At 40.5% G+C, this 22,705-nt stretch overlaps 1 protein-coding gene across 1 annotated transcript in view; it reads left to right on the top strand.

Moving 5' to 3' along the window:
• SAMD5 (sterile alpha motif domain containing 5) overlaps positions 1-22,705 on the top strand; it is a 41,753-nt gene that overhangs the window by 514 nt on the left and 18,534 nt on the right. The window contains 2 exon segments of the mRNA XM_006084381.3: positions 1-67; positions 69-249. The exon segment at positions 1-67 is cut by the window's left edge and continues 11 nt beyond it. Coding sequence (XP_006084443.1) covers positions 1-67; positions 69-249 — 248 coding nt within the window.

The raw sequence follows: 22,705 nt of genomic DNA, 5'->3' as shown, positions 1-22,705 counted from the left end.
TTCACGTTGGAGCCGCAGCGCAGCTTCAGCCCGCGCCGCCCGGGCCGCCCGCGGCTGCCTTCTCCACGGCGCCGGGGGGAGCCGTACGGCGGCCCGGCCCAGGGCACCCGCGGGGACCCCCGCAGCCAGACGACCGCCCCCCTCGGCAGGGAGCTGGTGAGCTACCCCAAGCTGAAGCTGAAGATCATGATCAGGGATAAGCTGGTCCGTGACAGCATCCACCTGAGCAAGCCTCCCTACTCCCGCAAGGTAAGGAGGCGCCGCCCGGGTGGCTCTGGGCGCACAGCGGGAGGGGGCGCGGCCCAGCCGCTTCAGCCCAGGCTTGTCAGCCCACTCCAGGTGACTATGGGGAGGCAGGGATGCTTTGGGTATCTGAGGTTCTCTTCTACGTTCTTTCTATATTCGCTCTTTATTCCTTCCTTCCTGGTGTCTAGCGGTTTAACTAGATCTTGGGCCCAGGTGTTAATTCTAAACGAGGGCCAAGTCTCCGTGCGGTCTCCCGTGCTCACCTGTCAGGAACTGGACTCATGGTGCTTCTCCAAAAGCACAGGCAATCCTGATATCCTGTTGTGGAGTTGGCGTCTGAAGTGTACCCGGAGAATGGCTAACGTCTACATTATTTCCCGCCTTCCTTTTCCTCTTTCTTCTCCTTACCTTTTGGAGACACTCCCAAGGCAAATTGGCGCACTCTTTTCTTGGAAGAGTGAGAATCATGCTCTGTTGTCCTCAATCCCGTAAAACCAAATCCCAGCACTGCTGCACATTTGAAAAGTGAACAGGGACCTGGATATTCTGGTGGAAAAGTTAGGAGAACACATGTGAGTCCACTTGGGATACATTTCTTCAGTTTAAGCGTAGGGAGGTACTAGGTGCTGAAGACTGGGTGGCATGGGGCCACCGAGCGTGAGCTGTGACGACTGTGCTGAGTCACCAGTTTGGTGTAGCAGCAATCCTGAAAAGGTGAAGAAGGTCCGACTGCCACTTGTAGAAAGTCTGAGTGGCCTTGCGTTTGCGAGAGAAGGACACAGCACAAGGAGGTGTGATTTTCAGGACCCAGTGAGGAATTCCCTGGGCAGGGAGCCTCAGGGAAGGAGCCAGAAGTATTGGCAGCTGCTCTGTGCAGAAGGCAGAAATGTGGATATGTAGATTTGGGCGTTGAATAGTTAAGTAACAGAAGGTCTTATTTCACACAAGAGTTCTGCCTCCAGCAGAATCTGTTCCATTTGGGTTTCTCCAGCCCTCTAGGTAGAGGGTCCTGACTTAAAAGGTAGAGAGGAGGCAGCACAGGTGATCCAGCCTGCCAGGTGTTACCCAGATAAGGGCACCTCAGCTGGAAAATCAAGGCAGAGAGAGCCCCCCTCCCCCCTCTGGGGGGCTCTGACACAGCACCCTCCCAGGGAAATGCCAATCATCCAAATGTGTGCTCATTCTGGGCACACACATTGCTTTTTTATAGTCATGAGTACAGGTCATAATGTCTGGGATTTAAGGAAGTTCAAGCAAAAAGTAGGTAACAGTATCTAGGGTGGACTAGAATAAGGGGTTTAACATTATCCATATGTTATTTTGCAAAAACAGATAGGCAATTCAGATAACCTGCTTGTGTCTAAATTTGTTTTATAAAAACTATATAGAAGACAGGTTTGGAGGACAGTTTGCCTCAAATTAGACACATGTTCCAGTTACCCACTCTGACTGTGTTACTGATGTGTGCGCAAAGCAGGGGAATGGAGAGGAGAGTATAACTTTCCAGGCTGGTAGAGTTAGAGTTACGTCTAAATGTGGATAGAGGGACTTGACCATCAGTGTAACAGCTCATTTCTGGAGTCAGCAGGTCAAAGGAGTTCAAGGTCAGACTGTTGTGACTTCTAGCCCAGGAAGTGAGGTAGGCTTAGGTTGAGAGAATGTGAGTGCCTGGGCTCATGGTAAGTTCAAGTCCTGGCCAGAAAGGGAGGCAGAGAACAAGGAGTGTCATTAGGACTTGCTTATTCTTCAGGAAAAGAAATATGTAATGGGACTGGGAAGGCAAAGTCTGGGGGCGGTAGTGTTGGAGGTGAGAGTGGTGTATTGGAAATAACACATTTGGATAATGATACTTAAAAAGACAAGCCTAGATATAAACATAGAAACTGAAGAAGATTCCTCAGTGGAAGAAGGTTGATTCCGAGGACATGAAATATCTGGGCATAGGCTGTGGACTGTGGATTCCTGCCCAGATCAATGCATAATATGGCCATGCATTTGAGTGAGTGCAATTTATAGAGGAAAACTTCACCTCGCATTGTGATGCCATTTATTTTCCATGTAAATAATTGTTTCAGTCAGCATCTATATAAATCCCCTAACAACAATGTTTGAAAAATAAAGATAGACTCCCATTCACGTTCTGTACATATGTAATGGGGACCAAAAAAAAAAAATGGAGCTGACAAATTTTATTGTAAAAAATATTCTGTTAGTGCATGTTTACATATTTGTTACAAGAAAAACAAACACTGAAATTGAAACTAAAATATGATTAATGTACCCAAACTGACATACACGTGTATAGTATCAGATCATATTGGTCATTCTGAGTTGGCTTATTAAGTTTTGCATTTTTAATTCTTTCAGAATTTGTTTTCTGATGCAGCTTATGTTTTTGCAAACAATGCTAGAACTTCTTCTTAAAATGTGATCTATGTTATAATTTCTCCAGGTTCCTTGGCTCTGTCATGATCTGAATGTGTAGAGTTCATTATCCGCATTTGGAATTCTACTTGTTAGAGAAGGCCCCACCTTTCCTTTCTTTCCTTTATGGGCATTTGCATCTTGGTCCCTGTGATTTTTTGCACTTTGATGAGAATATTAGATGGCTTGAAAGTGGGTTATACAAAGGGCAATCAAGGCAGGAATAGGGAATCTCTCAGAGGAAAGGAAGTTGAGAGATTTTCCCAAGACTGTAGGATTTAGGATTTGCTACGGTGACATTCCTGTGCTACAGTGGTATGTTTCTTAAATCTTATCATCAATTGCCACTTCCCCCTCCTGGGGTGAGTTAAAATGTAAATTAAAAGTAAGTTTCGCTTTGTTATACAAAGGAAGTCTGAAAACCAGGAGCTGGGAAATAGCACCTGGACTCTCGTCCCTCTCCTGCTCTGTATTTAGCTACTCTGCCTGTGGTGATTGCTACCTTAGTGAGATGAGGATAAAGTGTTTTCATAGCGCAGGGATTAGGCAAAGCTTTCCATACATCATTGAATTACTTTACCAAGCTTCTCTCTGCCAAAGCCTTCTGCTAGGCTCCAGCTTACTGTGGTTGGCGGGATGCAGAAGCCTTGCCCTCGAGGGACTTGGATTCTAGCAGGAAAGCCATAAAGGGAATGAATGATAATGATTGTGTGATGACTGCTTTGATGGGGAACATGCTACCATGGACACGTGCATCCAGCCTAGTTTGCAGGAAGGTGAGTTCAAGGCAGACTTTCCAGACCTGGTACTTCATCTGAGAACTGAAGGTTGTGTGGGTTTAGCCTGAAGAAGAAGAGGGTCCTAGGAGACAGATGTTCTAGTCGGAAGGGACAGTGTGTGCAAAAGCCAGAAAGGGAGGGAGTTTGGCATGCAACAGGAATTTAAAGAAATTTAGCCTGGCTGGAGCACAGAATGCTGGGAGGAAGTGGCAAGAGATGGATAGACGGACAGTGGCTGATCTTGGATGGCCCTGTCCTAGTTAGGAGTTTGGAGTGTATCCAAGAAGGGGAGCTATTGATGGATCCTGGCCAGAGGCAGGGTAAACAATTAGGAAATCACTGAAGTGTCAGGAGAAATTTGCCCACAGCCTGGACTGTGTGGTAACAATGGGAGAGGAACAATGGAGGTGATTGAATGACAGAATGGACAGAACCTGATGATTGTTTAGATGACAGGGGTCAGAGGGGAGAGAGGTGAGGATGACTTGCAGATTTCTGGTTTAGGATTGCAATGCCATTCCCTGAGGTAGGGGACCAGGAGAAGAACAGATAGAAGAAAGATGTTGCTTTCAGTTTTAAACATATACTCTCTGCCCTTGGAATAGTGGCAGTTGGAAATTTGGCAGTGGAGCAGAGGAGAGATTCTGGGACAGAAGGTCTAGATTTGGGAGACATCAGCACATTGCAACCATGAATATGAATGGGCTGTTGAGGGAGAAGAGAGAAAGGACCAGGACAGGATGCTGGGGAACACCAGGATTTAGGAGATGAAGCTGACGAAGAAGAACCCAGTGGGGCGCAAAAGGGAGTGGAGAGGTAGGGTAGAGGTAGGTAAAAGTGGTGTTCTGGGAGCCGGTGCAAACAGTGAGGCTTTAAGGAGAAGGGACTGGTCGGGAGGGCACCTAGTGGTCCAGTAGGACAAGAACTAAAGTGCACTCATAGGAAGTAGCAAACTATTGGGGACCTCTGAAATAGCAGGTTTAGGTGATGGGACAATGAGAAGAAGTAGGAACAGGGAACACAATCTCTTTTGGTGCTTGTAAGACTTTTTTTTTTTTAGAGCAGTTTTAGGTTCACAGCAAATTGAAAGGAAGGTACAGAGAGTTACTATATACGGTCTGCCCCACACATGCATAGTCTCCCCCATTTATCAGCATCCCCCATCAGAGTGGTACATTTATGACAATGGATCAGCCTGAAACCGGAAAAGCCAGTTTTCGTGCTGTCACTACCAGAACCAATAAGTAGAGATAAGGATTGAATCTTTATGGGCACTTCATTCAGATGGCCGGCAATCTGAGAGGACAGCATGTTACATACCCTTAAAAGACCATCTTACATCTTATCTCAAGCCAACTCCTTATAAGGAGAAGAAAAGTGTAGGTAAAGGGTATGGAATTCAGCAAAAAGTAGGTAAGAGATTTGGATTTCAGGGAAAAGGTTAATCAGATAAAAGCTGCAGTCCTGTGAATTTCTGAGCACCCCATTCACTTGCTGACCGGTGAAGCCTTGCCCTCAAGGAACTTGGGTTCTTTCTCTGCATCCTGGGTGGTGGATGTCCTCTCTTTGGAGCAAAATGACTCAGATACTGTCATGGTTGCTTACAGTCCTCCTGGGGCACAAAAGTTGAATTGCATCGTTTCTCCTGAAGTCAGGGCAGGTCCAGTCATACATTCCAGTTCCTGAAACAATACCTTTCTACCTGCATTAATTGCCAAGCCTATCCTATACAATAAAAGGGTAATATGCCAATTGACCCTAATGCACACTGACCACCAGGGGGCAGACGCTCAACACAGGAGCTGCCCCCTGGTGGTCAGTGCACTCCCACAGAGGGAGCTCTGCTCAGCCACAAGCCGGGCTGACAACGGTGGTGGCGGGAGCCTCTCCTGCCTCCTCGGCAGCGCTAAGGATGACCGACTGCATCTTAGGGCTCCTGGGCTGTCAGAGGGATGTTTGACTGCCAGCTTAGGCCCGATCCCCTGGGGAGCACGCTTAAGCTGGCAGGTGGACATCCCCCGAGGGCTCCCAGGCTGCCAGAGGAATGTATGACTGCCAGCTTAAGAGGGCACATTTAACTATATACCCCAGCTAAACATTTTTAATTTCTTGAGTTCCCCCATCAAACCTACATTATCGGATGATAATCATCTATAAAGTCCATAGCTTACATTAGGGCTCACTCTTGGGGTTGTGCATTCTGTGGATTTGGAAAAATGTATAATGACATGTTTCTACCATTATGTCATCACACAGAGTATTTTCACCCTAAAATCCTCTTTGTCTGCCCTCCCCCTCCCCCACAAATTATTTATTTATTCTCTCCATAGTTTTACCTTTCCAGAATGATATATAGTTGGAATCACACAGTATGTAGCCTTTTCAGATTGGCTAATTTTCTTAGTAATATGCACTTAAGTTTCCTCCATGTATTTCCATAGCTTGATAACTCATTTATTTTATTTTATTTTTTTCAATTACAGTTGAATAACTCATTTTTGTTGAGCATTGAATAATATTCCATTTCCTGTATGCACAAGACAATTTTTAAAACAAAATTGGGCTGAGAAGGTAGAACTGAGGCTACAGCTGGAGAAAGGAGGGAAGAGTTTTGTGGATTTGTATGTGTTTTTTTTTTAAGGATAAGAGAAACTGGAATATGTCGGGGCATGTCTGGGAGGCAACTGAACAATGTTTCTATCTCCCTTCCTCTCTTTCTAAAAAATCAATAAAAATATATCTTTGGGTGAAGATTAAATTAAAAAATATATAAACATTTCAGAATCTAGATATTCAAAATTAGCTCACTGGGTCAATGATAGTGTTTCAGTTACTCAAAACATTTCTGAAACTGACACCTGCAGGACACTCTTTAGAGCATCTTGATTAGTGGCAAGCCTTCCTTCTTCTAAGGTGGATCCTGTTTGGGGTAAACAGCTTAAGTAATTTGGAATCAAATCAGACAATTAAGAGTAATGACATTCAATAATATGTGAAATGGAAAACAGAATCTGACAATAAATGAGTATTTTTTTCTGGTTTGACAAACTGGTTTTAGATTTTATGATATTTTCAATCCTTTTCATACTTATGAACCCTTAAAAATATGCTCTTGGTGTGTATCCATGTTGCTAATATGGAATTCCTCAACAGGCTTTTCAAAACAAAAAAGGCAATTCCTTATGTATTTGTAAAGAGCAAGGCACTAATCTTGGACTCACTGAATAGATAATTAGTGTAAAGGTGACTGTGGCCCTAAAGGAGATGAATTAGGTAAATTGTGCCCAGCTATTACTAAGCTGCAGCACTTGATGGGTTAATCTGGATTTGGGAAGTCTCATGGTGTTCTTTGGCTTTTCATTGGCTTGCCCTGAGCTTTGAAAGCTCTCTTTCCTACATTTCCTTCTCAGGTCTTAATGAAGTCATAGTTGTGCTCATTCTTTCATCCTTACTTTTGAGTGGAAAAAAAAAATTGCTAAAAACAGAGGTAGCAGTATTAAGGATGCCCTCATTACCCTTGTCAGCTCTTAGGTAGTTGTCTAAGGTATACCATGAAAAATAAGAGATAACATTGTTTAAAATATATTTTTATTGATTTCAAAGAGGAAGAGAGAGGGAGAGAGAGAAATATCAATGATGAGAGAGAATCATTGATTGGCTGCCTCCTGCATGCCCCCTATTGGGGATCAAGCTCGAAACTGCAACCCGGGCATGAGCCCCGACTGGGAATCAATCCCTGACCTCCTGGTTCATAGGTTGATGCTCAACCATTGGGCCACGCTAGCCGGCGATTTTTGTAAAAAAATTTTTTTAGATGATGTAAGTGCTCAGATCCTGGTTGACCAGAAATATGTTCTGAAATGAATTTTCTTGAAGTAAGGTGACTCAGATGACATGGACTCAGCCAGGGCTGGTCCTTGACATAAATAAGGAGTATCCTAAGATATGTGGAAGAACATTGCTTGTGGTGAGGGGAAGTTCACCGGGAACCATGATCGTCATAGCTTCTCAAGGTCATGACGTTTGCAGAAACACCATCAAGTCATTGGGTATAACTAAGGCTTATTATTACTACTCTTAGCACTTTTGTTGAAAGGCTTTTAACAGCTATTTTCTAAGTGCTATGGAAAAAAAATGCTATTTCAGATCAACCACTAATTTGGACTTGGAAAGGCCTGGGAAGTGGAGGAAGGGAATCCTTGTTTTCAATCAATATAAAAATGATTAAGGGCAAATAACTGTGGATCATGCCAAGAGGAATTTCACATACAATCTCTCTTATGTTGAGACTAAGTGACATCTAATAGTTTAAAGAGTTTTCATTACTGCTTCTAATTGAAATAAATGGTCTAATGAGTTCTAATAACCTTACTGTTTTGTTTCTGTAAAGTTATAAATATAAAAAATAGATACATTTCATTTGGAACATGTCAGAAAGATAAGGAAAATAATTTATATATATTCTTTGTTTACCGAAATCATATGAGCAGATTTTTCAAGTTATAAGGTGTTTTCCTTAGAACATAGGATAACTTTATAATAAGTTTAGAAGTGTATCTACTGTATCTCACACCAAAAGTGTATCCTTTTATAACATCCACCTCTACTTGACAAAATTATTTTAAATAATAGTCAAGGAATAATACACAGTAATTATTTTCTTGATATCTTCTTTAGTTTTAAAGCAATGAACAATTAAAATAAAGAATATATTTCAAGTTTAAAGCATTTAAATTAAGTAAAAATATTTCATCTATGAAATAGACTTTGCATTTAATCAAAGTAAAGCAGTATACCTTTCACTTTGTATTATTTCACTGTCTTGAATTTTCAACACAAATAAAACTCCAAGTTGTCGCATAAGAATAATAGAATTTAAGTAACTGGAGTTTTGTTTCGGTGCTTTGTTAAATCATGGTGCTGGTATTGTTTACTTCACATCTGTAGTTAAACTTAGGAATATGTAGTACCGTGGGGGAGACATGACCACTTTTACAAACTTGTTCTTGAAAAGGACTGTTGTCACCAAGTCTGTGGGTTAATCCAACTGTATAACTTAGGAGTTTCCTGAATTAATTCCCCCGTAGATCTCAATGTTTATTCAAGGACAGGTGATAAAAAGATGCTAATTTGATGCAAATACACACACATACCATCAAAACTCAACTGTAACTGTGGCAATGAGAATTTAAGCCAGCGAAAGATTGTTTTCAGGGAGGAGTATTTTATTACTGACATTGTTTAGAGTTGTCTGTCAGCCATGCTTATGACTTAAAGTTTTATTTTAGATGTAAGGACCCCTTTCCTATCTGTGAACTCTTTCCTTTTTCTTGTCTTTGGAAGACTTAAGAAGTGTGATCATATTAGTTTAAGAGAAGTTATTTCTTCCGTGAAATGGTGCCATATCTATCTCAGAGTGTTATAGTATGAATTAAGTGGAATAATGCTTATGAAGTTGCTTTGTAAATTCTAAAAGAACTTTGATTTAAGGTGTTCTTATTGAATGAACAAATCATTATGTTTGTAATAAAAATTGAAAATATTTCTGATTGAAAAGTAACACTTAGTTGAGAAAATTTGGAGAACAATGAAGCAGATCAATTAGGAATTTAAAAAGTGTGTATCATAATTTCTAACACTACACTGTATTTCTATAAAATCACTTATATGTACAAATATCTGTCTTGTACATTTACACAGATCTGGTATTACATTGTAAGTGGATAAGGGAAGGGTATTCCTATGCTGGCAGATTGGCAGATATCACTTAAAATGATTTTAATGCTAAGACATATTCTTAGTTTAGTGCCATAATTAATTTAATTATTTTATTGGGTTGAAACCTTACACATGCTATTATTGATTACTAGAGGCCCAGTGCACGAAATTCGTGCACGGGTAGGTTCCCTAGGCCTGGCTGGTGATCAAGGCTGATCTGGGCCTTCAGGCTGCCGACTGGGGCCTTCCTTCCCTGGCTGCCAGCCACCGGCTGGGGCCTTCCTTCATTCCATGCCGCCCTCTGGTGGTCAGCACATGTCATAGCAAGCGATCGAACTCCCGGTCTCCTGGTCAAACTCGCGAGGGGACAGTTTGCATATTAGCCTTTTATATATGTAGATTATACTTTATATTTGAAAATGTGTTTGAGAAATAGTATTTCATCATTCTTTAAATTAGTTTTCTTAGAGTACCAGTTGAGATAATTTCATATTAGTGGCTTTTTATATTTATTAATTGTTCATGCTGCTTGCCTGTTTTTTTTTCTATTGGTGTCAGACTTATTTCAGTTGCTTAGCAAGAGTTCTTTACATGTTAAGGGAAATAATCTTTATTGCACAGAGGTTGTAGAGATGTTTTTTTCCGGGGAATGTGGGTATACCTTAAGAGTTTTACGAGATTTTAGGGGTGAGGGAGGATGCCCAAAATTTAAACACTCTTACATATTCCACCTTATCAATAATCTTAGTTATTTCCTCCAAACTGAAGGAATATAGAAGGTACAGTCTCAGATAGAATTAAGCATGAATTCCTTTTTATCAATTACTTGAACAGGTTATTTACTCTTACTAAATCAGAGTTGCCTCATCTATTAAATGGGTATAATATTATCTACTTCTGAAGGCTATTGTGATAAATCAGTGAGGCAGTGTATGTAAAGGAATGCATAGACTATCTGACACAAAGTAGTCACTCAAAACTTCTTGCTAATACTTGTAGCATTATATATAACCTAATGATTGTGAAGTTATTCACAATGCGAACACATTGTCTTAAATTGTTAGTTCATGTCCTTGCCATTCTGTTGATATTATTTTTTCATAATTTCAAAAAGCTCTTTAAATAACAACATATAATTTTTTTCCTGGTATAACCATTGAAAATATTTTGCTGCCCTAACTGGTTTGGCTCAGTGGATAGAGTGTCGGCCTGTGGACTGAAGGGTCCCAGGTTCGATTCCAGTCAAGGGCATGTACCTTGGTTGCAGGCACATCCCCAGTAGGGGGTGGGCAAGAGGCAGCCGATCGATGTTTCTCTCTCATTGATGTTCCTAATTCTCTATCCTTCTCCCTTCCTCTCTGTAAAAAATTAATAAAATATATTTTTTTAAAAAAAGAAAAGAAAATATTTTGCTGAGTTTGTCATTTGCATCCTATGTTTTTCTTTTTTTTTCTTAGTAGAGAAACAGAGGTAATCAACCTATATTTTTGTGATTACTTTTATCCTTTTAAATCCTTTCTCTAGTCCAAAATCAGTTACTACTTACTTATATTTCCTATTATTTTTTTATTTTAACTCTAATCCATTTCAAATTTATTTTGGCACATGATAGAAGGGAAAGCTCTGATGATATACAGAATCATATGGACAACATAATTTTATCACCTACTTTACAGGAATTGTAGCTTTTATTTCTGTGTTCTAGTCTTATTGCTTTGGCTGGAATTTTATATAGCAGTGTTAAATAATAATAGTAATGACATAGCCTTGTTTTATTCCAAATTCTAATGGCAATGCTCAGGTGGTTTGTTGTTATTCTGCTATTGGCTGCCATCTTAAGATATTCATGATGTTAAAATGGCATCTTTGATTTCCTAATTTTTAGGCATTTTTATTGGGAATAGTTGATGCTACTAAATGTCTTTTTAGCAACTAAAAATAATTGAGTCTTCTTCTTACTGGGCATTGCATTGTTACGTTTTACATTAAGAGATTTTCTACTAGTAAACCATCCTTACATAGCTGAGGTGAAGTAAACAATGAAATAATGTCTTGAGAAGTGAAAGGAGGAATTTTGTAATCTTGCTCCCAGAACATCCTGACATTCTTTTACATTCCATGTTCTTTCTTTCATGAATAATATTTGACATTATGTTTGATAACCACTTTGACAATTGCCATGACATATGGCAAAAGTAGGTTTACAGTTGCGACTACGCAAAACAGTTTCTTCTTATGTTATTTGTTTATTAATGATTATATTTTTATCTATATTATTTATCTTCTTATTATTTTGTATTCTTCAGTATGATTTATCTTTTAGGCAATGATGGCTGCTAATTTACCTACTTTTGCCCACCCCTGTGTATTACAGTTGACTCCCTGTGGACAGCTTTTTGGAAGTTGCACTCTGTCACTGTAAGCACAGAGGCAGTGGCCGCTGTGATATGTGGGGACTTGCATCACACCCTTGTTGCTCAAAAGGCAACAGTCACATAGTTGTGGGTCACAGTTTAGTTTTCTGGTTCGTGCAGACATTTTGGTTTTGAACCAGAGGGCAGAGACTCTGAAGGGGGTGAGGGGTTAGTTTGAATCCCTATTGATCTTACTGTTTTCACAGCGTCCTCCCACTCTTCCACTCACTGCCCTCTGCCCCCCACTCCCCATCAGCTCATCTGCTCCCTCCCGCCCCTGCCCCTTCCCAGGCCTTTCAGTGGAAAATACAGATGGGGCCCGATGCCATGCTGAGTTCAAAACCCGTATAAAAGAAATGGAAGTGGCATTCATCTTAATTTGAAGGTTTGGCTTTGCATAGAAACAACAGCCCAATGTGTAACACACATAAAACTGAAAGCCTCTGTTGAAATATAATTATAACAAATCTTTGGTTTCCATTTACACATTTGTTAACAGGTCAAATGGAACGGTTTTTTTAAAGGTCACTGAAGCAAGGATTAAAGGTGGGGTACAGGAATGGTACATGGCTGGAGAACATACCCACAGCAGGTGCCGAATTCAGCTGAGTTTGCAGAAATGGAGGCATCCCAAGTTCCCCAAGCTAGCCATCAATCATGCAGTAAAGATGTAGCCACTTTAAAGGAACCATGTATCAACAGGAACGGAGCATTGCTGGGTTATGAAGCGCTCCTCTGGGAAACTCCTGATTGACAAAAGTCCGTACTGCATTAAGTAGCAGCAATATTTTCATAGCCAGGATGTAATAAAACCATGGTTAATCTTTATGAAGAGAAAATATATTTTACGTTAAAAAACCAGCGAGCATTCTGGGACTCGCTTTCTACAGGGTCTGGTTAAGGTGAAAAGTCACTCTGCCTAAATGTGAGAGAAAAAGTCATTAATTTGGTGAGTTGTTCATTGCATCCAAGGTCTGTGCTCTAGTCACTGTCATTTATAAGGCATCTAAAGAAAGGATGGAATTAGTTGCTCTTGGGGCTCACACAAACTCACTCTACCTCTGGCTTGTTTAGGCTTGTACAGTAGGAAAAAATTCAGGATATGCATATTGTATCCATTATAGATTAGAGTTGAGCCAGAGGGTATGCAAAGTAATTACTCTTTTGAGATCTACTTCATTACAGAGAGGTGATGGAGAGCTGGAGTTAGGTTGGTGCCATTCACTTTGAGTTTTATTGCTGTGTCATTTTAAATCAGAGATTTTACTGCCACTTCTTGGCATCGCAGCTTGAGCCAGTGTATTAATCTGATCCCTTCTGTTGATATACTTACCTTGAAAACAGTGTTGGATGGAATCTTCTGATCTTCTCATGGTTGTTTATTAAAACACTGACAGTAACATGCTTGAACTGCTGAACCATATTAGTCCTGTTCTGTCACAGGAAGTGTGATATCTTTGTCTCCCCCCCAACATCGCTGTTTTGAGATTCACATGCTAAATAATATGTATTTTAAAAGTGATTTGTGGGGAAAAGGGGAGAGTGATGGTGTTCTTTTGAAAGCAGGCAGATTGAAAAAGCAAGGGCTCCTAGAACAGTGAGCTCAGCCTGTTTTCTGAAAACCTTTTGTTGTGCTTTGATTTCATTAATGGTGAAAATTAGACTTATTCTTAATTCAACCAGATGCTAATTACTTAGGAATGTTTGATATTCCTCTTCACAGCTGGAGGGGACTTCTCTTCCTGCTTGCGCCATCTCCCTTGCTCTCCCTGTAGAGTTTTGAAAGCTAAAATATTATTTTCCATTCCCACCCAGATTTACTTATTTTTAGTTAGAGTTGCTTCCTGCTGTTGGAGGCCTCTTCACATATAACCTAAGAAAATGGCTTTGAAATATGTAGAATAATAATAGTGGTAACAGTTTATATTATGTGTTGACTGCTTTACCACATTATTTCACTCAATTCTCATAACAGCCCCGGAGGGAGATGCTATTTTTGCCATCCCAGTTTATTAAATTAGGAAAATGAAGCTCAAAGAGCTTACGTAGCTTGTCCAAAGCCACACAGTTAGCAGATCTCCTTTAGAATCCAGGTGTACTGACCCCAGAGCCCATGGAGCCCATCACATGCAATTCTGCCTGAAAACATTGTGTAAAGGGATTTGTCTGTTCTCCAGTTGTGAAAAATAGCTGTGGGGAGGGAGTGGGTGAGTTCCTAGAGATTTTAAATGAATCTGTGGATGTATTTGTGTGTGTGTGCACACACACATACTCAGGATATGGAGACAGAGAAAAAACTAGAGACAGAGATAGAGGTAAAAACATCACTTGGGTTGTTTCCAGATCCTGGCTTTTGTAAATAATCCTATATAATAAAAGCCTAATATGCAAATTGTCCCCTCAACCAGGAGTTCAAGTGGGAGTTCAACCGCTCGCTATGACGTGTGCTGACCACTAGGGGGCGGTGCTGAACATGGCAGGTGTCAGCGACGCACTGCAACCTCTCACGGGCTACCTGGGGGAGGGGGTGATGGGGATGGAGGTGTGGTGAGAATGCGGGGTGTCCGACGAGCTCACTCTCACTCCCCCTGCTACCCTCCCCCAGGACGACACCTGTGCAACCTCTCCACCGGGACTGCAGGGGCTGGTCGGGCTCCCCATGGGTTCGCACAGGAGCTGGTCTGCGAGGCCGGCCAGGAGAGAGTGTGCTGCCCGCCTGGCTTCCATGTGGCACCACTGGGCGGCCCAGAGGCCCACACTGCATCCCAGCCCATGGTGTCCGGCTGAGCTCACCACACCTCCACATGGGGACTTTGCTGATTGCAACCACTGAGCCACACTGTCATGACTCAGGCGGAGGGGGGTGCATTAGGGCCTGGGGGCCCAGGTGCTGCCCAGGGCCCAGAGGTCAGCTGGGACCTGCCCTTTCATGTCAAACATTCACGCTTTGGTCGTTGGCCAGGCTAGGGACGCACCTGTGCATGAATTCCATGCACCGGGCCTCTAGTGCTAGTAGAAACATAGGGATGCAGATATTCTTTCTGATTGGTGTTTAGGGATTCTTAGGATATATTCCCAGAATTGGAAAAAAGAATGTACTGAATGGGAGAGCATATTCACCAGTGATACATACAATAAGGGGTTAATTTCCAAAAAATATAAAGAAGTTATACGACTCAACACCAGGAAGACACACAATCCAATTAAAAAATGGACAGAGGACCTGAATAGACACTTCTTCAAAGAGGACATACAGATGGCCAATACACATATGAAAAAATGTTCAATGTCACTAATCATCAGAGAGATACAAATAAAAAGTACATGAGATATCACCTCACACCTGTCAGAAAGGCCACTATCAGTAAGTCAACAAACAACAAGTGTTGGCGAGGATGTGGAGGAAAGGGAACCCTAGTGTATATTGGTGGGAATGCAGACTAGTGCAGCCACTGTGAAAAACAGTATGGAAAGAGGGATAGAAACATCAACGATGAGAGAGAATCATTGAGCAGCTGCCTCTTGCATGCCCCCAATTGGGAATCGAGCCTGCAACCCAGGCATGTGCCTGATCTGGAATCCAACCCTGACCTCCTGATTCATGGGTCAATGCTCAACCACTGAGCCACACTGCCTGGGCTAAACACCCTGTCTTTAATACAGTCACCTTCCAAGGCACTGGAGGGTAGGATTTCAACATAGTAATTTTGGAGGGGACACAGTTCAGCCCATAACACTGACCTAAGGAGCTTTATCCATGCTGTACCACCTGACATGAAGTCGTGTTGTTGGGGCTTAAGTCAGTCGGGATCACATGTGGTTGGAAACTGAGCTTCAATCTAAGACTTGAGGTGGCTAATTGCTCAGAAGCTGATGGAACTAGATTGTTGCCTAGTGACAGTGATCCCTAGTGAAGAGCTCACTTTCTAGCAAATCTAGGAGCAGTCCATATTAGTCATTTTAAATAAGCTTGGAAACCATGACCATAAATCCATAGCACCATTGTATGGCATTTACTAGAGAATAACAAACTAAACAAGTGCTAAACCGTTCAGTTAATGGGATCCCAGGCTCTCAAGTCAGATGCATGAGGCTCCCTCCCTTTTGATCTGTACGACCTCAGGCAGATGGCTTAACCTTTGTCAGCCACTCTTTCCTTATCTCTAAAGGGAAGATAATGTTTCCTTCCTCATAAGATTGTTCTGAGGATTAAATGAGAAAAATTTATGTCAAGCACTTAGCATAGTCCTTGATATGTATGTAGTAAGCACTCAATAAGTTAATCAAATATGTATTCAATGTTAGCGATTATTAAAGATGAAAATGATAGATCTATTCACAGGCATGTTAGCAATAGAATTGTTTGCAGCCACATTTATGCAAATTGAATAAATCAGTTTTTTTAGTTGGCAATCATATGTTTCATATGTTTTAAAAATATCATATTATTTTTATAACCTTATCACATAAAGTGGACTACTTATTCTTGTATTATACTGTTATTGAAGACTAGCTTTTCTTGACTTTATTCCAATAATTTGATGAATACCAACTTACATCTAACTTAGGTAGATTTAGCTTCTGGAATTGGACATTTAATTCTGCTAGTAGTATAAACTCTAAGTGTCTTAGTTATGACGTATGCACACAAATAAGTTATTTCTTTGTGATGTTAAGATACACAGAAAAATTGAATGTCATTATTGCTTCATTGTAGATAAGATCATGGGAAGGTTCCAGGAGTTTTGCATAAAGCAAAGGTAGTACTCAGAAAATGCTGGATACACTCATTAGTCATGACTTTATTGGACCTTTTGTACTTCCTGCCTACTTTGTCTCCACGTCAGAGTAAAAGTATATATTAATGCTTTTCATTTCACTTATTTTGCTGGTACTATGCTCATCTTAGAACATTTAAAAATATCCAACAAAAACAAGTTGGGAACTTATAAATGCTTTGTAATGTAAAGCTGTTTTGAATATTATCATGAAATAATTCTTTCAGGGTTTTCCCAGTTTATACAATGAAAATGGTAACAGAGATACTTATGCTTTATATTGCGTGTTTAAAGAATAACATTAGTAAAAAAGGTCTATTAGTTTTAGAGATGGGTTGAGAGGACATTTAAAAATATCAGCCCTGGCCGGGTGGCTCAGTTTGTTGGTCAATACACCAAGAGATGGCAGGTTTGATTCCCAGTCAGGGCGCATGCAGGAGGCAACAGATTGATGTTTCTCTCTCTCTCTCCCTCTTCCTCTCTCTAAAAAAATCAATAAAACTAAAAATACTATATACAGTTGGGATTCTTCAGAATTTTTTCTTATGGCAGTCTTTTCTTTAAAGTGGGTTAGTCTTTACCATACACAGAAAGATATTTTTCTGACATTTAGGTTCTGCTTTTAAAAAAATGACAAACAGAACCATCCAACAAACATATTAAGAGTCTTTGCCACAGGAAGGGAAATTGTTGCCTATGTTTGAGATTTCACTTTAGTCATAATTGATTTCATATTTTTAACCACACAGAGAGGTGACTTGGGCAGGAATCGCATTAATATGAGCGCACACACGTACATTGTACTTGTTGGCATTTACCTTGGAGCAGGGCCTGTGTGCAGTGTGCAGGAGGCAGGAGGCAGGTGCAGACAGCTTTTCCTAAGTGATAGACATGTCAGTTCTCATTTCCTTTCTGTAGAGAAGTACGAAGTGAAGCAGCCCGCAGTGCCCTCTGGAGCCATCCAACTCCTTCCTTTAGTTGGCATCTTGGAGACACGCCAGGCAGCCTTAACCCCTGCCTCCTCAGCCACAACTGGCTTGTGGTTTTGTTTTTGTTTCGTTTGGTTTTTAAATCTTTGTGGTTAGTGTTGAGGATTGTGTAACTGATTTAATAAGCAGGGCAACCTGTGAGATGCAGACCTTGCAGACAAAGGATTTGTTGTAAATGCTAAGCATCCCCAACTGAAAGGAAGAGAGTGGGCGTGGAAAGTGGCTTGGGCTGGAGTTGAAGAGTTAGTGAGATGTGGGGCCCGGCCAGTGCTTCCCAAATCCTGGAAGGAGAGCCATGCTCTGGGTTCTGAGCTCTGGGCGTTTTGCATAATCAGACTTCTTTGCAATTTCTGCTGTTTAATGTCTTGATGTGTTATTCTGAGAACCGCAAAATCATGGTACGCATCTCCAAGTTAACCCCTGTCTGAACTTGACCTACTTTCCTTTACAATTAGCCTTATTTAAAGTTGTAAACTACCATCTTTGACTACAGCCCTGTTAAAGAGTGTTCTGTTTATAAAACGTCTGCCTTTTTTTTTTTCCCCTACTGTGGATCCTTTTTGGCTTGAGAAGTCTATATAACAAAACCAGAATATATATTTCAATTATCCCAGGAAATTTAAACTTTCAAAGATTTAAAAGAATAGTTTTTATCTGTGTTAAAAAATTTAGGGATTAGAGAGGTTCTTTGGGCTCTAAAATGCTCAATTAATTTTTGTCCTAATATTTTGGAAAAATACTTTAATCTTGTTTATGTGAGTAAAGTCCAGTCCACATGGGAAATCTACATTAAAGTCATAATAGCCAGTTATGATTATGTACCTTGTAGGAGTGAATTTGGCAAAGCATTTAAAATATTCTGCCTGAAATTGCAGTATTTAATTATAATTTCATGTTATTAGCACGATAATTGCTGCTTTATCTGCTTAGTGCCATAAGATGTGAAGGCAGGCCCATGTGATACTCAGCTCTTTAGCCCTAAGGCCCCGCACCCAGCCAATATTGCCCTGAATGGAATGCTCACTAAAAGGACACTTGCCTCCATTTGCATCTTATTCACTAATGTATACAAACGTATCAACCACCATTCATGTCAGAACTATACTCATTATTATAATATAGAAGAATTTAGTCCATGTCAGCAGAAGCATTCTGTGGGAGGCAATTGGAAAGTGGAATTTACAATAAGGCATATTATAGAGTTTATTATCCTTTTGTAAATGGTATGCTACATATTCTTCATGGCAGTAAAATTTATAATAAATATATGAATGTGTATGTTTACATATATTTCCAACCCATGACCCCTGGAGAGCCAGCTATTAAATGTTTAGCAGCATCACACTGAGGCCTTCCTATTATGATAACTTCTGTGATTTTGGGTAGTAAAGGTTAACTGACGTTCTTCTGGGCCGAGATTGGAAGAACAGTTATATTTGGCTTCCCATGGTATACAGCTGTGCGGTGCAGCATGGCCCAGGAATGGTCAGGCATTGAGTAGGGAAGGAGTCTGGAAGCGCTGTCATTGGCAAGGTGAGCACATTTAAAGTTCAGACTCCAATGCAGGGCCCAGGCGAATCCACTGAGCCCAAGGGTGGAGCAAGGTTTTATGAGGCATGAAGCTTTTAAAATTGAGGAGGGCCTTTTTTTAAGGAACAGAATATACAATTAGGTAAAAGGCCTGAGAAAACTCATGTAAGTAGCCCTGAGGCTTCAACTTCATGGTAGACCTGCCTTTGATCAAGCAAAGGGAACATTTAAGAGATCAAATGCAGGCTTTCAGGCTGAGATTGGGAAGGGAGACTACAGGATTCCCAAGAACAGAAGGGGTGGCAGAAGACAGAGTCACTCCAGGTCTACCAGGAAGAGCCCTATCTGAAAGAAACAGAACAAAAGGGTGTGTGTGTGTGTGTGTGTGTGTGTGTGTGTGTGTGTGAGAGAGAGAGAGAGAGAGAGAGAGAGAGAGAGAGAGAGAGGTTTTAAGAAATTGACTCACACAATTGTAGGGGCTGGTGAGTCTGAAATCTGCAGGGCAGGCTGGAGACCCAGAGCCAGATTCCTTCTTGGGGGTGGGGGCGGGGGGGAGGCTTTAGTCTTTTCTGTTAGGGTCTTTGACAGGTTGGAAGAGGCCCACCCATATAATTATGCAGGGTAATCCACTTTATTCAAAGTCTGCTGATTTAAATGTTAATCACATCTAAAAGATACCTGGCAGCAGCATCTAGACCAGGCACCATAGCCAAGCCAAGTAGACACATGAAATGAACCATCACACTCCCCAGGGCAAGTCCTTGGCCTGCACCGGCACGTGGGCTAGAAGGGCAGATCTCCACTGGCCACAGTGTGGAGATTGCCTGCGGCACCTAGGATTGGGGAGAATGGTGGTAAGTGAATAGGGTGATCAGATCCCTGTTCTGCCATTGGCTACTTTAGATTTGGGCTCTGAGGGAGGCAAGCCCTTCACCTTTCCAGCCTGAGTTTTCTGCTTTATGAAATGAGAGCATTTGTAGAAATGTGCCATGTCAGAGGTGAAAGGACTGGGATTTGCAATGTTTTGTGTGTGTTTTTCTTGTAGAACCCTTTTTGAGGCAAAATCTCATAAGAAATCCCAAAGCCAAAAAGATTGTCAAAAGTAGCTTGTGTGTATGAGTTCTTGGGGCAAGGAATAGGAGCCCCCCTACCCCCCCACCCTCAAAGCCTGGGTAACTCTGAGGATCATGGATTGAGAATCACTGATCTGGTGTCATTCTAACCCTACTTCCTCATCCTGGTTTTTTAAACCGCTAACCCAAAGTCCTGAGATCATAAAATGACAAAAGCATGATTTGAAGTCACATTCCTTCTAGCTGCAAAATTCTTTTTCTCTGTTGAAAGATATGCCACTTGGCCTTTGCTAGTATTGATTTGCTTAAATGCATGTACGTTTTGACAATTCCACATGAGAGCACCATGGCAGATATGACTCCGCTGCTGCGGAAAATTCTAATGGTAACAAAGTCAGAATTCTATAATTTAACTGAACTTCTACAGGCATACAAAAATTTAATTTTTAAAGAATGTACGGAGTCTTTGTGTCGGTGTTTGTGTGCTTAAATTGCTTGGAGCCACATTGGATATAATGATCAAAATATACAATATTTAGGTCTAAATAACTTGAGTTCTAAAATTATGCAAATGTTAAGTATTTAGAATTATGGTCAATTTTTTTTAATACTTCCAATACATATCTATGGCCTCTCTTGATGAACTTCTAGTGGTTGATAAGAAAAGACAGAAATTTGTGAAATATTAAATGTATAAGGTAAGTGATAACTAAGGCAGTGAAGATGGAAAATCGCGATAGATTTTAAATGAACCAAGAGTTTAAAATAAGGAGAATGAATTCTTCAGGATGGGCTGATCTGGGAATTTATAGCCTACAGAATGGCATTTGAGTCCGGTCTGGATCTGGGCTGGGAGAAGTGGAGGCAATCCAGGAGACTGTAAAACACAAGCAGACGTGGAGAGTAGGAAAGCAAGTTCCAAGGAGAGCAGGGCACTCTTTTTAAAGATAGTAGAAAAGATACATTTAAAATTATAAAGATACTCACAGGACACTAATGCCCTTAAGGTGCCATTTTACAGTGACTAGAAATTTATAATGCATTTAACTTATAAAAAGACTTCTTATAGTGGCACAGTCTTATTATAAGAAAAATAGAGGCCCGATGTATGAAAATTTGTGCAAGAGTAGGCCTTCCTTCCCCTGGCTGTCGGCACCGGCTTACCTCTGGCCCCGGCTTTGTCTGGTCTAATTAGCATATTACCCTTTTATTATTATAGATTGTTGGTTTCACAGTCGTAGCCTCCGTTGTGGACATCAGGCAAATTAGTCATAGTAAGTATATAGAAACTTTGATTTTAATAGGATGATTACACTGCATGCTCAGCCATGTGATGTAATACATACTTTACATAGATACGCTCATGTGAACTCCAGTGATTACAGAATATTTTTAAGAGGCAGTTATTAAATCATTCACTATTAAATGTACACAGGAAGTTATGTTCATAGCATTGCCATTCCTTAGAATGGCTTGGAGGGCTCATCCTGTGTTCAGTTCTCATAGACACAAGTAAGAAAGTTTTCATGGTTCCTTTTTTGTAAATTGGGTGACACACCTTTGTCATTTTTAGTAAGGAGATTTAATACTGATGTTGCAGGGTCTGCTGTGGTCCGAAATACATCCACTGGGTGCAGGTGGGTGTGGGAGAGATTTGGAAAGATATGTACTATTTTAATAGTCTTCATGGGTGGTATATTCAATTTGACTTTTCCATTGTATTTATTTTTTGCATATTAACAGTTTACTGTAGAGATGTAACATCCTGAATGAATAGGAAACCAGCCACATAATTTTGCTCCAGAATCCACTCCCCAAAGTTGGCAGTGTGAAATGCTCTTTATTGCTCTCGACAAAGCAAGTGCTTTCAAAGGTAATTCTGAATAGCTGAAATTCTTTGGCAACAAGATAATTCTGAATACTAGTAGAAAATTTATGGATTTCAATTAGACTTTGTAGGGTATCCTAAGCCCAGTTTTATATGCAGTTCATTGTTTTGGATTTTTTAAAATGGGGCCAGTGCAGGAATAATAAAAGTGATTCCAAATGCAGCCAGTAATTACAGAGATCCACTATTGCCTTTGCGCTAAAAATGATGATGATTCACGCTTAGTGGAAATTGCGATCTGTGGCTCTATTTAGGGTATTCTTGCTATTAAGCTGCTTATTAGTTATGGTCAGTGATTTAAAGCTTAAGAGCTACATTAGAAGGCTGTAAAATAATTTATTCTTTAATAGATAATAGTAAATTTGAAACAGACATTAGGTTAATTATAATCTTGTACATTAAAGATACGTATTAGCCTTTGTCTCTTCTTAGGGCTTTGGAAATTCATTTCAGATAAATGGAAAAATGGGTGATTGGGTTAGACGGCCTGGTTTATAAATAGTTAACATCTTTTCTGAATATTCAGGAAAATAATTTTACTTCTTATTGTGAGTCCTTCTCTGTGTTAAACAAATGCTAGTTTTCATTTTAAATTTGTCCTTGTTCCAGGTTGGCATTGCTTAAATTAAGCTCAACAGATCAGGGAGTTAGACCCTTTTTGTGATTTGAAAGTCAGGGTGATGGGGACGGGGATGAAGTTACTGATAAGTACACTTTAAAATGGCATTGCAGTAACTTTAGTTTGTCATTATTCCTATTATTAATATGTATGTATGTGTAAATTTATATAGATATAGGTGTGTATGTGTGTATTTTAAGATTTATATCTCCTCGTTGTTTTATGTAAGACAGAAATCCAGTGTAAA

This window comes from Myotis lucifugus, unplaced genomic scaffold (assembly GCF_000147115.1).
Source record: "Myotis lucifugus unplaced genomic scaffold, Myoluc2.0 scaffold_11, whole genome shotgun sequence".
NCBI lineage: Eukaryota > Metazoa > Chordata > Mammalia > Chiroptera > Vespertilionidae > Myotis > Myotis lucifugus.
Note: the sequence above shows the minus strand (reverse complement) of the source record. Positions and strands in the feature narration are given on the sequence as shown.